Below are 17,072 nucleotides of genomic sequence, written 5' to 3' on the forward strand. Positions count from 1 at the left end.
ATCCATAATGTGATCGTTTTAAAGGCAAAAAGCGCAATTCAAAGCTGCATTGTGTAACTTTTCTGGTGGAGCGTTCGTCAAATGCTTTTCTTTTTTTGTCTGGAATGTTTCACAGTGTGGCTTTAAACCTTTTTATCTTCATGACGACCAAACCAGACCAAGTTACAAGTCAGATCTGTGGCAAGGCGACCCCTCTCAGAGTCAGAATGTCTGTTTTTCTAGGTATTTTTGAGCTATAAAACCAGCTGTAATTGAATAAATATAAAGTAGAGCTGTTTAATGTCAGACTGTGGAACATTCCAGGCAGAGCAATGACGTATCCATAAAAACAACAAAATGTTTAATGTTAAGTATCAGAAATAGACTTTAAATCATCTTCTCAATCGGTGTATCATTTGTTGATTTGTTTTTCAATATAAAACTATATATAAGAAAAAAGAAAAAAACTAATTTTCTTTTTTCATTATTTGTCTCCAAAACCAAAATGAAAAAAAAAAAAAAACAGATAATGATTTGTTTTTTCAGTTTTCAATCTTGTGTTTAAATGAATAATGGAAAAAACTGATAACAAGTGTTTCCGTGACTTAAACTGAGATGCCGGACTGAACCAGGACTGAACCAGGACTGAACCAGGACTGAACCAGGACTGAACCAGGACTGAACCAGGACTAAATCGTTTTCAGTCCTATTGTTGTCCCGGTCTCGGTCCTGGTCTCGGTCCTGGTCTCGGTCTTAGTCACGGCCTGGTCCTGGTCTGATCCCAGCCTCAGTCCTCTCAGTCCTGTGATGGTCCCAGTCTCAGTCTTGGTCTCGGTCCCAGTTTTTTCCGGTCTGGTCGGACCTGGTCCAGTCCTGTTTTAGTCAGTATGCGGTGCAAAAGTTCGGCACCGCAGTTTAAGTCAAGTTAAATAAATTTTTCCATTATTCAATTAAACACAAAATCGAAAAATGAAAAAAACTAATCGTTATCCGTTTTTTAATTTTGGTTTTGGAGACAAATAATGAAGAAAATAGTTGATTTTTTCCTTTTCTTTTTGGATTTATATTGAAAAACGAATGACAGACGAATTCTTCTCGTCAGCTGATTTTATTTCCTTTTTCTTTTTTATCTATGGGAAAAATTAATGATAAATTTACTTCCAGAACCAGAGGGCGAGCGGTCACTGCTCAACTCCACAAACCTTAAATTTATCTCACTGTAATGTTAAAGAAATACAATAACAACTTGTGGACTATAGATAATTATATTGATTGAAATACAACTGCAAATTAAACAGCGGCAAAGTTGTGGCTTTATGACCAAGTTCATACAATAAACACACATTACATCTCCCAGATTAATTCTTGAGTAGATATTTTTAGTCCAGTTTCTGTCTCAGGGTCCATGTAATTCAGGTAAAGACACAAAAAGCAACAAATCATAATCAAACGTCGTACGATCGAGAGCAACGAGTTCTTACAGGAGACTTAGAAAACATCACGACACTGTACAGAAGGTGTCACAATAGCAGGAAACGCACGATTCAAACCTCTAGTATCGTCATAGCATTATAGTAGAGCGGCCAATATGGCAAAAACTTTATATGACTTAAGGTTTTCTTAAAGCCGAGTTCAATTTTAGTAGCTGTACATTTTCATAAAATGATCTTCTGAGCATTCTACTTCACTGTGATTGGTTAAACCCACCTGTCACTCACACCCAGCATGACGAGGCGGACCAATAAGAGTTCAACTTAGTGACTACCATAAGTTTTTGCAATTGTTTCTACAGTTTTTAATAAACTTTTTAACCAAATAAAAGGTAGAAATATGGTGACTGAAGGCTTCTAGTAACAGCATATTTACAAAAAATTCAAAATGTGTTATAGAGGAAAACCAGAAACTGATCAAATGTTGTCTTTTGACTTTACAATAAAAAATAAAAAAGGTATTTGGCATGTTTTATGACTCTGCATAGTCCAGATGATAATTCTGAGGGTAAAACTAGTCTCAATTTGTCAAACTATTCACAATTTATTTCAAAAATGTCCACACTATTTCGATACCAAGGAATTCACTCGATACTAATTATGGCCACAAACTTTTTTAAAAATGCTCCTTTTTAGTGATAAAATGTAATTTTCATGTACAAAATAATTGGACTTTCTTTATGTTATTATGAGATCTTATGCTTTTTCTGATAAAGCTCAAATTCATATTAAATTGTGCAGGAACTCTTAGACTACGTTCAGACTGCAGCCTGAAGTGACCCAAATCACATTTTTTCTCCCCTATGTGACCTGTATCTGATCTTTTAATGACAGTCTGAATGACACAGATCTGATTTTTTCAAATACGACCCAGGACACTTGGATATGTGCTCTTAAAACCGATACATATCTGATCTTTTGACGTGCGACTTTAGTCTGAACGGTCAGGTCACATTCATCCCACCTACACGTCACAAATGTACACAAACATTCTTCTCGTCAAACGAAAATTGTGTCTGGACTCCGTGTCAGTGAAGCAGTGAAGCACATCGCAATCCCACTGCTCTTGGCTGCGACGCTGCTGCCACTGCCCCACAAAACGCCATGAACGCCAAAAACCCCATCCTCCTCCTTCTCAGTCTCCTTCTTAAAACAATTAAGCTGTACATGTTCTGGCTCCGGTACGACAGCAACTTTAAAATCTCCAGGAGCTCACCGAGTACGCTCGCTGAGTGTGACGTCGTCGTGTTCTCCGATGTGCATTCGTGACACTTTTGGGGCGTTTAAAGTTCACACTGGAGACCACAAACAAGTCGCATTTAATTGGAAATGTCAGTGACCTCGTTAAAAAATTGGATTTCACAAACACGAACTGAGCATTAAGTCCTGCAGTCTGAACGTAGCCTTAGATTTTCTTGTTCATGTTGTGTTTTTGCAGTAGGAGTTTTAGTTTTAACATCAGTTAGTATCAGATTTTCGATATTTCTGACAATCCTAGCCTCGATTATTCTGATAAATGATTGCAGCTCTACATATTGCTCACCTCTACTTTACAAATCCAGTTTTTAATCATTCAACACTGTACAACTCCGTGCCGATATTACAAGATTTTTGCTTAAGCCAGTATAGTTACATCTCAGGAGAATTTTGCGTTTGAGTATTTCCCCCGGACTCTACGTGCTCCTCGGCGTCTGGCCCTGCTCCGCGTTGTCCACAGTTTGAATTATGACAATTTGTTCCAGGTTTGAGGCGGGCGAGGTCGGCCGGAGCTGCTCCACCAGAGCGTGCAGAGTATCCGACGTGATGGTCTGCTCCGCGCCCGCTTCAAAACTCACCTCCTGCGCCCCCTCCTCCGAGCTGATGGGGGCGTGAGTGGGCTCCGCCTTGAAATCCTGCAAGAGCGCTGCGGCCGTGCTCGTATCCATGGTGACGGTGGCCGAGCCCGCGTCCATGGTGATGCCGGCGGCGGTGTGGGTGGCGGCGGTGTCGGTGACCATGGCGATGTGGGCGGAGGTGTCGGCGACCATGGTGATGTGCGTGGCGGTGGTGGTGGCGTCGCCGGGGTCCATGGTGATGTCGGTTTTGGGGCCGGGCGTGGCGGGCTCGGGGTTCGGGGGTTCGGTGAAGACGAGGCTCTTCTGGTCCTGGGACAGTTTGCTCTGGACGAAGGCGACCGGGTGACTGGACGACAACAGGACGACTGGAAACAAAAGAGACAAGAAGTTAGAGGTGAAATACAAGTCAGGACTAAATACTTCTACAGATACGCGAAATATTGTGGAGGGCCAAAATGCTTAACTCAGTTCTGCATAATATTAGTTGTATTTCTTTATAAAAAGCTGTAAATATTGTTTGGACGAGTTGGTCAGACTGGTAAGAGTTTATGTTATGACTAAGAAAAAGTGAGGTTGCCTTACGAAAAATGTAATGCATGTCCCGATACCAATATCGATACTATGACCTTAAGTATCTGCCGATAACTGACACTACCTGATACCAGTGCAGGGATGAAAAATGGCACTTATTTCCTTAAAACACAATTAACTTATTACATAAGAGATCCAATTATGTTATGCAACTGTTATTTATCCTTCAAATCACCACTGAACAGATTTGTGTGAATGTACGTTCAGACATCCTGGGCCAAAATCAGACTGTAAATAGACTTGTTAAAGTCCAGGATATTGACTGAACCGATATCATAGATTCGATACCTCATCTAGCAAATGTTTAAGCATCGGCACCAATATCTGATACCAGTATCGATATTGGGGCATCCCTAGAAAACAACATTCCATTTAATGGAAAAGAGCCACTCTTTTACCTGCTGTTTAACAACTACCAGAAGAAACATTTAGAATATATATCGCACAAAATGCAGATAAGTTCAATACCCTAAATTAGTACAATATGAATATCCAAGAATGTTATTGGCGGCTGTGCTCTACTGCATATGCTACGGTTATGCTAGAGCCGTTTTTAACATCTAAAGAACAATCAGTTTACTTCTCAGTGGTAACATCATGTCAACAACATCTTTTAATGCTCAATTATGAAAACTAAACTGCTTTATGAAGGTGAAATGCTTCCTGTTGACTGGTGTGTTGATGACTGTCCCACTGTAAGGAAAGTGGGTTCACATAATAACGTTATACAAAGGCTACAGTAGATGTTGTGTCATAAATTTTATACTAGTCAGTTTCAAGAGGCCTAACTTAACCTATCTATTTTCACTGATCTGATTAAAATATCATAAAATGATCATCATGTGGACGCCTGAGTGGTTACACAGATATCATGTGTTGTTGTTCAGTGAGTTTTAAGTTTGCGTAGACTCTGTGTTGCGTTACCTGCTCGGGCTCTCTCCTTGTGCTGTCTCACTTCATCGGCGTGAGCTTTCTCCTGATGTTTGATCATGTTTTTGACACTGGCAAATCTGTTTCCACACAACAGACACTGGACGCCATTGTTCCCGTCTGAAACGAGCAACAAGTCCAGAAGGTGAGAAAAAGAAAAATCAACATCATATTCAATTGTACAATGTCGTTAATTTAGTTTAAAGGTTCATTTCATAACGTTGATAAAGTTGTTATAGTACACAGACCTGGATGAAGCCTCCTCATGTGTTTCTTCAGCTCTGACGATGTGACAAACTTTGACTCACACTGAGGCTGAGCGCATTTGTACGGAGTCTCACCTGAAAAAATAAAAATAAGACTGCATTATAGACACAGGAGTCAAGTTTTGCTCAACTTTAACAGGCCAATTAAAAAGGTGTGAAGTTTCTGCATAAAGAGTCTGTCTGACACCTCCACATTTTTAGCAATGAAAAAATCTAAAATGAAGTAAAAAAGGGGAAACATTCAAGGTAAAGCAATGCCCATTTATATGCTTGAAAGTACGTGGCAGCATATTGTGCACATTTAAAGCGTTCTTTGTCTTACAGTCTAAAAAAACATGAAAACAAAGTAATTCATCTTAAATTGCCGCAGTCCAAACATCCCAATTATTCACAGCGATGAGTTTATAAATGCTTTTCTCAACTTTCAGAGGACAGTAAAACTAACAACAAGACTTGAGTCACTATTTTTTTTAGGACTTGAGACTTGACAAAATGGACTAAGACATGGATTTGAAGGTCAATGACTTAAGACGACTTGATGCTTCCAAAAATATATATGTTTTAAGAAAAAATTTGGTGTTGAATTTTACAGAAACAAACTGGAACATGTCGCTCCCACTTCTGTTTGTTACTTTGGATGGAACAGAAGTACTGTGATACTCAAATGTACTAACTAGAGTAAAATAAACTACAATACAGTACATTACAGTAAAACATACAGTAAAAAACAGAAAAAAGGACCTAAAAAGAACCTGATCTTTCCATTTCAGTGCAGATTACATGACAAAATAACTGTTATAAAGCTCTCTTAAATCTTAATTCTTTCTATTCTGACCGTAATAATTTGCACTCTTGTCAAGACATTTAAAAAGGAACAATTTGCATTTCTACAACTCTTATATCAATACTTGTATACCATGATTTTTTAAAAGTACAATTTAGTTATTCATCAGTTTAGTTACTCATATAAACTGTAAAAATCTAAGCTATATTTGGTACTTTTTTGGTTTAAAGACTTGAAATTACGTGAAGACTTGGGACTTGACTCGGATTTGAGATCAAAGACTTGGTCCCATCTCTGCTAAAAAGTAAGCGCACCATTTCTCCATCGGGACACTTTAACTTTATTAAATTAAATCAGGCACAGCCCCTTTAAATCGTTCACCGTGGTAACAGTCCGGTGTGCGTTTCAGTCCTGACCTGTGTGTTTCCTGGCGTGTGCGATGAGCGACGAGGACACAGAGAAGGACATGCCGCACAGGTCGCACTGATACGGTTTCTCCCCCGTGTGGCGCCGCTTGTGATACGTCAGCGTGCTGCTCTGAGCGAACGCCTGTCCACAGATGTCACACACGTACGGCTTCTCCCCTGTGTGCAGCCTGGAACACAACAACAACGATAATGTGCATGAGGGACGAGACAGAAACCCCAAGACAGACAATACAAGAGACAATGTTCAATCCGCGAGACTTTAGATTTAAATTTAGGGATGTAACGATATCCAAATCTCTTGGTACGATATTATCACGATATGCATCTCACAGTACGATATTTATTGTGATATTATCGAGAGGCTGATTGTAATTGTAAATAGGACACGTTTCTGCTTTTACAATACCTTGACAGGATTTTGGTGTGAATTGTTTCCATAATAATCCAAAGAATTCAAGTAAAAAACATATCTCCATGTTGTCTGCACTGAATCATGAATCAGTGAATCATGGGATATGTAGTTTCCCATGTTATAAGTTGTTGCGACTATAAAACCAAGTATTTAAGCAAAGGAAATTGTGATTCGATATATTGTGATGCCCCACGATATTATTGTGAGACTTTTGACGATATAATATCACGATATTTCAGGTTATTGTTACATCCCTAGTCATAATACATTTCTTAGGCATTACGTCGAGGGACAAGACAGAAATCTCAAGAGACAGCACAAGAGACAATGTTCGATTCACAAGACTTAAAATTTAAAGTCTTTTGCATTTTTCACATAGCTTTTTTCGTACCTGTTTTAGTTTATTACGTATTATAAACTACTGGACAAGATGGACAAACAAATTAAGAATTGCAACTAAATCTTTCTAGTAACCACCAGGAATACAATTTCAAACTTTTAGAAACATCATAACACATATCATTATTTTCAGTAAAAAAATTGGTTCCATTTAAATTATTATTCTTGATTATAGCTTTCTTACACCGTTTAATGTAACCTTTATATTTGGAGGAAGATTTTGACTGATTGTGTGTCTAGAAACAATTACACAGCTCCCACTACTTCAATAAATTGGATTGAGTTTTGTAGTAAAAATAGAAAAAAACAAAACACTTTTATAAAAATTATTAGTCCAAGTCCAATGTGCTTCAAGCCTTTAAATAACTGCATCTCCTGTTTATCTGTTAATTTCATTCGTGTTTGTGTCTGCTTGATAAAAATGAAGCATCTTTGAGTGTCATTAAAAGCACTATACAAGTGTTATGTACTATTATTATCATTATTAAGTGTTTGCGCTGGTAATATTTCCCAGAATTACATGAGAGATTTACTGTGGAAGCCTCCAAAAATCCATCGAACAACATAACAGATATAACACAGTGAGATGCTTTGTACCCACGCCCCTTTCGTATTTTACCTGATGTGTATTTTGTAGTTGGAGGAGGTGGCGAACTTGAAGCCGCAGCGCTCGCAGGTGTAGGGCTTCTCCTCTCCGTGGTGCATTCTCCGATGGGCCACGAGCTGACACTTCTGAGCAAAGCACTTGTCACAGCTGGTGCAGGCGAACGGCTTCTCCCCTGAACACAACATTTACAACAGTTTAATAAACATGATGAAAATGTGGAATAACCAGTGACGTTTAATTTACTGGACATATCAGTGCCTTTTGAAACCTTAAAGCGGCCTGAGCCAATTTTTCACTATTACAATTCTTTCTTTGCATTAAATATTCTTCATAGACTTGATTATGTGATTATAATTAAAAATGTGTACTGAAAATTCTCTTTAGTTTAATTTGTGTTTGTGTTGTGAGTTTCCTGTGGCTGACTAACTTGTTTTGAGCTCCTTTTAAACTCTCTGCACTTAAAAAGGTTCAGGACATGACTTTTCTTTTTGTCTTCATGGAATTTAGTTGACCTGTCTTCGTAGCTCTATGCTTAATGCCCTGCTGTGGAACATTCTAGGCTTAGCAATTACATATCCATCAAAATAAGATACATACGGGCCTTTCACCAGAAAAGTTACATAGTGCACCTCCATTTGGGTTCTATGGGATGAATAGGGGGTGAACCAGAGTCCTGCACGGGTCCATTTTTGGAGAGCCGCACCTGCACAGTACAGGACCACACCCGCTCATTAACCCGTGATTATATCAAAGTTAAACCCGCACCCGCCTGGACGTGCGAACATTCCACCTGTTACCCTCCTGCGCCCGTGATAAAATTGGGTTCAGCCCATTAGACCAGGACTAAAGCAGGACTAAACCTACACCGTGTCATTAGTGGATTATAAATATATACACGCTGCATAAGCCGCAGAGGACTACACCGGGACTACACCGGGACTACACCGGGACTACACCGGGACTACACCGGGACTAGACCGGGACTAAACCTACACCGTGTCATTAGTGGATTATAAATATATACACACCGCAGCCACAGAGGACTATACCAGGACTATACCAGGACTATACCAGGACTATACCAGGACTATACCAGGACTATACCAGGACTATACCAGGACTATACCAGGACTATACCAGGACTAAACCAACGCCGTGTCGTTAACGGATTATAAATATATTGCAACCGCAGAGCCGATCGCCGGGACTGCACCGGGACTGCACCGGGACTGCACCGGGACTGCACCGGGACTGCACCGGGACTGCACCGGGACTGCACCGGGACTGCACCGGGACTGCACCGGGACTGCACCGGGACTGCACCGGGACTGCACCGGGACTGCAGTTACTGAGCTGATCACCTCTGTTGATAGTTTTATGTAATAAAAACACTAAAGTCTCTCTCAGCCTGGTTTGGCATCAACCGGTAATTGCCACTTGTTTCCATGGCAACGGACGTCCTGGACACTCTTCAGGTATTTTTCTCCCGTTTGTCGTTCATTTGATTCACCTGACCCGTCCGTGTGTAATCACTACCTGCCTGTTTTTCAGCAGCTATTTGCAGGTACCCGACCCGGTGCAGGACTCTGGGTTGAACACTGAACATTTTCATTAATTCTGAATAAAATCAAAACAATTGTGTAAGGACTTTTACTGTACTTTTTTCTCAGAGTGCTTTTGAACCATCTCGCCATCTATTGTTTTATCATTTTGAATATTAAGTTTAATACCTGTGTGAATGCGTAGATGCGTCTTGAGCTGCGTCGCTTGTCTGAACGTCTTTGAGCAGAAGATGCAGGCGAACGGCTTCAGTCCTTTGTGGATTTTCTCGTGTCGTCTCAAACTGCTCTGGTCTTTGAAAACTTTATTACACTCAGTACACGACAAAGACTGCTCATTCGCCTCAGACGGATCCTGCTCTCCGTACTCCCTCCCGTCCTCTCCAATCTCTCCTCCCTCCTCGCCGTCTTCCTCCAATAACACGTCAAACCTCCTCTTCCTTCCTCCTCGGCCACGCCCCCTTCTGCCCCGCCCCCTCCTCCCTCCATATCTGGTTCTTTTGGGCGGAGCCTCGTCAAAATCATCCTGGGATGGGCTCCAATCGGCCGACGTGTCCCAGATGTCTTGAGAGTCTTTATCGGCGTCCTCTGTGAACGCTTCTTCCGATTTGACGATGGGAGGTCGGCCGCGGCCCCTTCGACGTCCCCCTCCCGCGCGACGCATTGGTGGTGATGTTCGTCGTGGTCGCTGCTTCCTCTCCCGCTTCGCCCGTTTCGCCATCTTCACAACCAAAAAAGGTCTTGGGTTTTCTCGCTCGCTTTTTCCCTGGCGTATAGTCGGCGTCATCGTCTATGAGCTTCTCGAAGTCTTCCTCGCCCTCTTCAGGCTCCGCTCCCTCCTCATCCATCGCCCAGTTGCCAGTCACCGACGAGATGGACAGAGACAGAGGAGAGTTGGGGATGTCCTCCGACTGCTGCGGGTTGGGGCTCTTTGAAGAAGCGGTGTCCGGTTCTTTATCGGCGTCGGACTGTGAGGATTCGGCCTGTTCGGAGGATTCAGGAGCGTCCGGGAAGTTTTTAATGGCGTCGGGCATTCCCAAAAACACGGCGGCGCGACGGACAGCACTGTGACGAGTGCTGGAACGAAAGACCCGGTGTTAGAAATATGTAATTGTAATATTTAAGACGTTTTGACATTCAATCAAGCTCAAAGATAAAATGTAGGCCTGTCATGTTAACAAATTTGAAGTACGATATAAAGCTGAAGAAAATATAAACAATAATACTGAAGCTAATTGATTATCCGTCCAAAAAAAAATATTTTAAATGCACAGTGTTATTAAAAAACATGAAATGCCATAGATAAATAGCAGAATAACACTTAAGTAGTGTTGTAATTAAGACAGAGAGTACTCAAGACCAAGACCTGTCCGAGACCAAGACCACAGCCCATCGAGACCAAATCAAGACCATCTTTGTCATTTTCTACATTTATTTGAATTTTACAGTTATTTTGGCACATATATATGTCAATGTTTTATAAATCTATTTCCATTTTATCTGATAAATGTTAATTTAAGCTTAAAATAATGTGTAAAATAATGTATACTGTATTTTCCGGGCTATTAGATGCGCTCTTAAGCCTCTAACCCAGGGGTGGGCAAACTTTTTGGCTTGCGGGCCACATAAGGTCCTAAAGTTTGGCTGAAGGGCCGGACAGAAGACAAGATATAACGTGTTAAGAGCTCGGCTTCATTACATCATATTCACTTTTATGTAGAACTTCAGACGCTTCGACATTTCTGTGAATGATTCAGACACATAAAAGTGTATAAATCTGTTCCACTGCACACGACAAATAAATAAACATGACCTCACCGTTTTCAAATTTGACTAAAAATAACTCATTAACAAAGCTATTACCAAACAATCACACACAGACACCTACTAGTGCAGTAAAACCAGACACTATGAAGTTGCTTAAATTGACATCCACAACTCAGAGTCTTCAAGTTTTCTATGTGTTATTTTCACCAACTTGAAAAAGAAGCAGTGCAGCCTTATATCTTGAACACCATTACTTCACTCATGGTCCGAATAACTCCTGTAAGAACACTTTCCCATAAAGCATTGCGGCCAATATAATACGCCGCACCTCAATGTATATATAGTGCGCCATCTACTGGGAAACGCTGGAAATGCATGACAAATAAAACATCAACAAGGTTTATTATTGTCATTTCTTCCAGTTCGGCGGGCCGGATTAAAAGGCCGTAGTTTGCCCACTCCTGCTCTAACCACATCAAAAAACGACTGCACACCCCACAATCCAGAGCGCCCGATACACAAATCCACTCGGGTGTCCCAGCACGACTTCAGTAAACTACAAAGCCACACCACCCGCAGCGCACGCAAACACACACGGAGCAGACGGCGACCACACAGCGAAAAACACCCACAGCCACACTCATCACTCCACGCCGACGAGGAACAGAATGAAGGAACGAACCGAAAAAGCGAGTGCAATGTGCCACTTCTAGACACAACTGAACAACTGAGTCACTGCGAACACGCCGACAATCCAGCGATCCCAGACAGCACCCTCCCTACACGTCACAACTGAACAAAGCCCAGAGTCACCGTGAACGTGCCAAACAAAGTCCCACTGACCCATCACACTGTTGTGTTTTGTTTGAAAGTCCAGTGCGGTTTATTTGTGAAAAAAGTTTGAAAATAGACCATTCAATGACAGTGCGTCTTATAATCCAGAGAGCCTAGTAGCCCGGAAAATACGGTAAATAATCATGTAAACTGTACTGTACTTAAACTGTGTGCCCCTTTTTTTGGACCCTCAAAAAGGGGCCCAGAGTGTTTAACAATCCCTTCTTTAATTAATACAACTTCCACTGACACTTTACAGACAACTGTGAAGAAAGTGAAGAAAGTGGGTAGGATTTTTAAACCTGCTTTTTCAAGTTCCTAATTGGAGTTCGACCTCGAGTCTGTAACAAGACCGAGTCCAAGCACCTTCAAGACCGAGACAAGACCGTGTCCAAATGCGGTCGAGTCCGAGACAAGACCAAGACTGTAAAGATTCGGGGCCAGTCTCGAGACCAAGACCGGTCTTGAGTACTACAACACTACACTTAAGTATTAGTTTGTATCTTAAATCAGTGATAGCAGTGATAGAAGTCATTTAATAAACTCTTCACAGCTCAAACCCTACACAGTGCAGGAAAAAATGTCAAAATATTCCCCAAAATGCAAAAAAAAACTGTCCACACGATAAATACTGAACTTCAAAATACACTGTTCCATCTGTCATTTACTGAACGGGAAGTCGATATTATAATTATCATGACGGGCCTAGATAAAGGTCTTTTTCTATATGTATTTTCTGGAATTTACCTTAGGTTTTTTTATTTTTTGGTACCAATACCTGTATTTTTGTACCTGTTACAGTTTATGAAGTATTCTAAACTACTAGTCAAAACAGAAAAAAACATATTAAGAATTGCTACTGTCCATCTCAGTAGTTGCCTTCAAGAATGTTACGATTTCAAACTTTTATGCAACAAGCCTTTAGGTAAGTAAGTTTTAGAATCCTACAAATTTTAATGGGTACAAGATAAGGCCAAAGTTAAATAAATACTTAGACACAATACATAGGCTTAGTCAGTAGTTTGTTTGTCAATTTCTATACAAATAAATCTGCAACAGTCCGTTTTTGGTCAATATTTGTGCTTATTTCTAATGAAAAGGTTGCAGTATAAGGAATGTTACTGCTTATAAAGGGACTAATTTACAGCAAAAGCACAGATATTATTGATTTTTCACCAAAATAATAGACACAAACATCAAATCTTCCCTGCTTTACCTGCTGAGGTTCATCTGTCCAGTGTAAACAAACTCCAGGAGCTTCTCCAGAGCGTAGCGGCTGACCTTCTCGGGGTCAAGGGAGGCCACATCTTGACCTTTTGTGGCTAATGAGTTGAAGTATTTGCTGAAACAGGCCAGAATGTTCCTGTGGGCCCTGAACTCAGCGTCTTTGACTTTAATGGTGATGTCACACAGCAGGTCCATCTCTCGCTGCTGGTGCAAACGCTGGAGGAGCAGCTTCCCGTGGGACGCCACCTGAGCCATGGCTGCTGCAGAGGAGAAAGACAAGTAGAAAACATTACAGGGGATAACATTTCCAATAAATTAACTTGTGTTTTACAGACCTATGATCATGTCAGACTATATATATATTATCACAACTAGGGATGTAACAATAACCAAAATATCAGGATATCGTATTATCTCGTCGTCGAATTACAAGTCTCTCAGCTTAAATTAATAGTTATGGTGCAGCAATATAGCTTTAAAAAAACAGAGAGAACTACATATACCATGATCCTTTGCTCTGTTTTAGTGCAGACAAATAACACATGAAGAAATAACTGTTTAAAGCACTTAATTAAAACTTGATTCTTTAGATTATGACAGAACTAAAGGCTTGTCAAGACATTTTAAAAAGGAAAAAGTAGCATATTCACAATTTTGTTAGCCTCTACAAAATATCACAATAAATATCTTATCGTGAGATGCAAACCGAAAACATTTAGCAAATTTCTACAAATGTGTTTAAATTATTGGATGTTAAAATTGCTGAACCCAGAGTTATCATCTATCAGCAGCACAATAAACAGGAAGTGGAACCACAAATATTTACTTCTTGTAGAGCTGCTCGATTATGGAAAAAAGCATCGTCACGATTTTTTGGTCAATACTGAAATCATGATTATTTAAATGATAATTTTTTAGTTAGAGGATGCATTTATTCTGCATTTCTATCTCAAAAAAACAAGACATTGATAATTTACGCAAAACTTTCAAATTAAAAATAAATATAGGCTACAAATATGAACCTTAGAGCAGTTTTGCGATGTATAAAACATAAAATGAATAAAATATACGTTGGACATGAAATAAGGCATAGAAAAACATAAATGCATCAAAAATAAACTATATATCTAGCTGTTCTCTATATTTAAAACTAAAATAAATACACTTATTTATATTTAAAAAAAACATCAAAAATAAACTCTGTTAAGCTTCGTTTCAGCTCAGTTATATGAGTTTGGAGATCATTTCACACACAAATCGAAATCACAATCAAAATTCAAACCTTAACTTCCTGTATTTTATTTCCTCCTATATGGACTTATAATAATAACAGTAATGTTCCCTTATATCGTGTCTGCTTATACAAATTACAAATAGGAACTTATTGAACATTTTATTTACGCAGGAAAGGAAGTATTTAGTAAATCCTCATCACAAACGAGCAATGTAAATAAATAAAAATGTAATATAGCGTATAAAAATGCATGGCAAATTCAATAAAATTCGTATATTTACAAAATAAAAGATAATTCAATTTTTAATCCATATGAAGTCGTACTTACTCAAAAAGTCCTCGTCCTGATTTTGATAGACTTCGGTTTAAGGTTGCAGCTTTTCCACCTGGTAAAAAGCAGAAAAACAATAAAACAGTAAATGCACAGAGTTATTTCACGTTACATACATTGAATGGAAGTATTAATTTGAAAGTGCATTCTGTATTTGGAGTGTGACAGGTGAGATGAACGCAGTTTTGAAAATAAAAGCTCGCTGCTGTTTCCTGACTGAGGCCTTGCACAGATGCTAAGGCTAACGACGCGGGTTAGTTCATATAAACAGGCTTTTTACAACTAGGTCCGATCAAATGCGCGCTTTTATGTTGATTATAACTCTACTTCTTTGCACAATACGCGTTTAAATTGGCGCAGTTTGCCACATATTTATTCATTACGTCCGGATTACGCTAGCTGTTCTCGCAATGGCAAAAAGCGCGGAAAACCTTGTGCTCTTATTTCGAAAGTTTCATGTTTTGCACCGGCGCCGCGGATGTAAATAACCACAGATTTCTATTCGAGAACGGCGCATAATCCACTCGCACGCACACGTCGAGGATTGTACGAAAAACGCGCTTTAAATCAGCCTATTTTGACCAAACGGCAAAGTAAATAAAAGCACAAAAGTACCTTCTAATATCCGAGATCTCCAGCCATTACTCCGAGATTTCGTCGATTCTCGCGAGGATTCGTTGTTGATCAAAGAGGCGGAGTGCGTCAAGATAAGTGAGTAATTCGTTAACGTTTGACTAAAAAAAAAGTTGAAACTCACTCGCTTCACTTCAGTTTTCAACACATTTACACAATTTACACAACATTTATGAATGGTTCAAAAAAATAATTATAGATTTATACGTTTTGTCAACGCCACAACGCATTGTTTTCGAAGTTACCTTCTAACTTGCTAACAATATGGTCGATATGCTAAACTATCTTATCTAGTCAAGTAAACTGTAAAATGTTTTCTTAAAAAATATTTAAAAATAATAATAATAATAATAATAATAATAATAAATTATTATTATTATTATTATTATTATTATTATTATTATTATTATTATTATTATTATTATAATAATAATAATAATAATAATAATAATAATAATAATAATAGTAATAATGCATTTTTACGTCATCTCTCAATTACATGAAATGTATATCTCCACAAAAATGACTTATTAATTAAAAAAAAAAATTTAAAATAGGGTGCCAGGAAATCGAGAACGATATCGCCCCGTAATTTGAATGGGGAAATAAAATACAATAATTGTCCAACAGGTGGCAACAGTGTACTACTTTTACTCAGATATGTTATATGAGCATTATCGTATGCAATTTTAAAAATACAGTGCACTGATTACTGATGAAATACAAACCATAGATGCCGTAATTCATATCTAATTCTTGTTTTTTATGGCAAAGAAATTATGGACAGTAGTAGTAATAGTAGTAGTAGTAGTAGTAGTAGTAGTAGTAGTGCCTAGATAGAAATCCTGTGGTCTGAAATTGTGCTAATAAAACAAAATATAATTGTCACTGAGCCTTTTTAAAAACGTGTTTATTTATTTTTTGCCACTGATCCTTTTAACACTGCCAATATGTGTCTTGCTCACTCTGGAAACTGCTCTGTTTATCTGAGTCATGATCAGATGACCTTTTCTGTCGTCCTTTGTCTTGGCACATACCACTTAGATTCCATCTCCTCTTCACTCGTTACCTCTGTGTTTAAGCCACTCAAGTCTCCCAGTGAGCCCAGGCCAGAACAATAGACTACATACTCGGTCAATGTAGCCTGCAATTACAGTTTATTTTGAGCAGTATGGCCAAGGGAAGTAGTCACTCTTTCCTTTTATTTTAGCCAAGATATCCAAGATCAGCTGTTTTGTTAGGCTATCTCTTGAATGTAGTTTTGTTTGATACTTTTTGCTAATCAGACTTTTACTGGAACTACTAATTTTACTCGTTTTAGTTTTATTAGAACTAAGGCCACATGGTAATATTAGAGAAACGATTATTATACATTAAATCATAGTCTTAAATGTATAACTGTGTAATCCCTCAGTGGTCCAGGTAGTTTCCATAATGGCCCATGGTATACTAGTCTCTGTGCTCTTATACTTGTTCTGATGCAGCTCAAGATCACTTTAAAACTATTCAGAAAAGGTTCATTTCTGTGACTTTTTTAGTACTGACACTTCAAATGAGTATATAGTTTTTTGTTTATGTCCTATTGGTACCAGTCTCTTGCTATTCTCTTTTTACTTCTACTTATTTAGAAGCTTATTCCATACCATTTTTTTATATATTTTAATTTTTTTTACACTTTGTTATTGTAATATAATGTGATATGTGAGCTACAGTGTCCAAGTAATTTCCCTTGTGGAAGACAAGTGGGTGCTAAAGTTTTCAATGTA

The 17,072-nt window shown here is 39.0% G+C and overlaps 1 protein-coding gene across 1 annotated transcript; it reads right to left on the minus strand.

Moving 5' to 3' along the window:
* Nucleotides 1-705: 705 nt before the first annotated feature.
* mynn (myoneurin) lies at nt 706-15,345 on the minus strand. Its single transcript, XM_055151049.1, is given in 10 exon segments — nt 706-3,669; nt 4,820-4,945; nt 5,074-5,166; nt 6,292-6,470; nt 7,734-7,893; nt 9,452-9,926; nt 9,928-10,357; nt 13,098-13,368; nt 14,671-14,728; nt 15,289-15,345. Coding segments are annotated over 8 exon segments (2,256 nt in total). The 5' UTR covers nt 13,364-13,368; nt 14,671-14,728; nt 15,289-15,345; the 3' UTR covers nt 706-3,142.
* Between the last annotated feature and the right edge of the window lie 1,727 nt (nt 15,346-17,072).

This window comes from Boleophthalmus pectinirostris, unplaced genomic scaffold (assembly GCF_026225935.1).
Source record: "Boleophthalmus pectinirostris isolate CB_2022bp ecotype Guang Dong unplaced genomic scaffold, ASM2622593v1 HiC_scaffold_15, whole genome shotgun sequence".
NCBI lineage: Eukaryota > Metazoa > Chordata > Actinopteri > Gobiiformes > Gobiidae > Boleophthalmus > Boleophthalmus pectinirostris.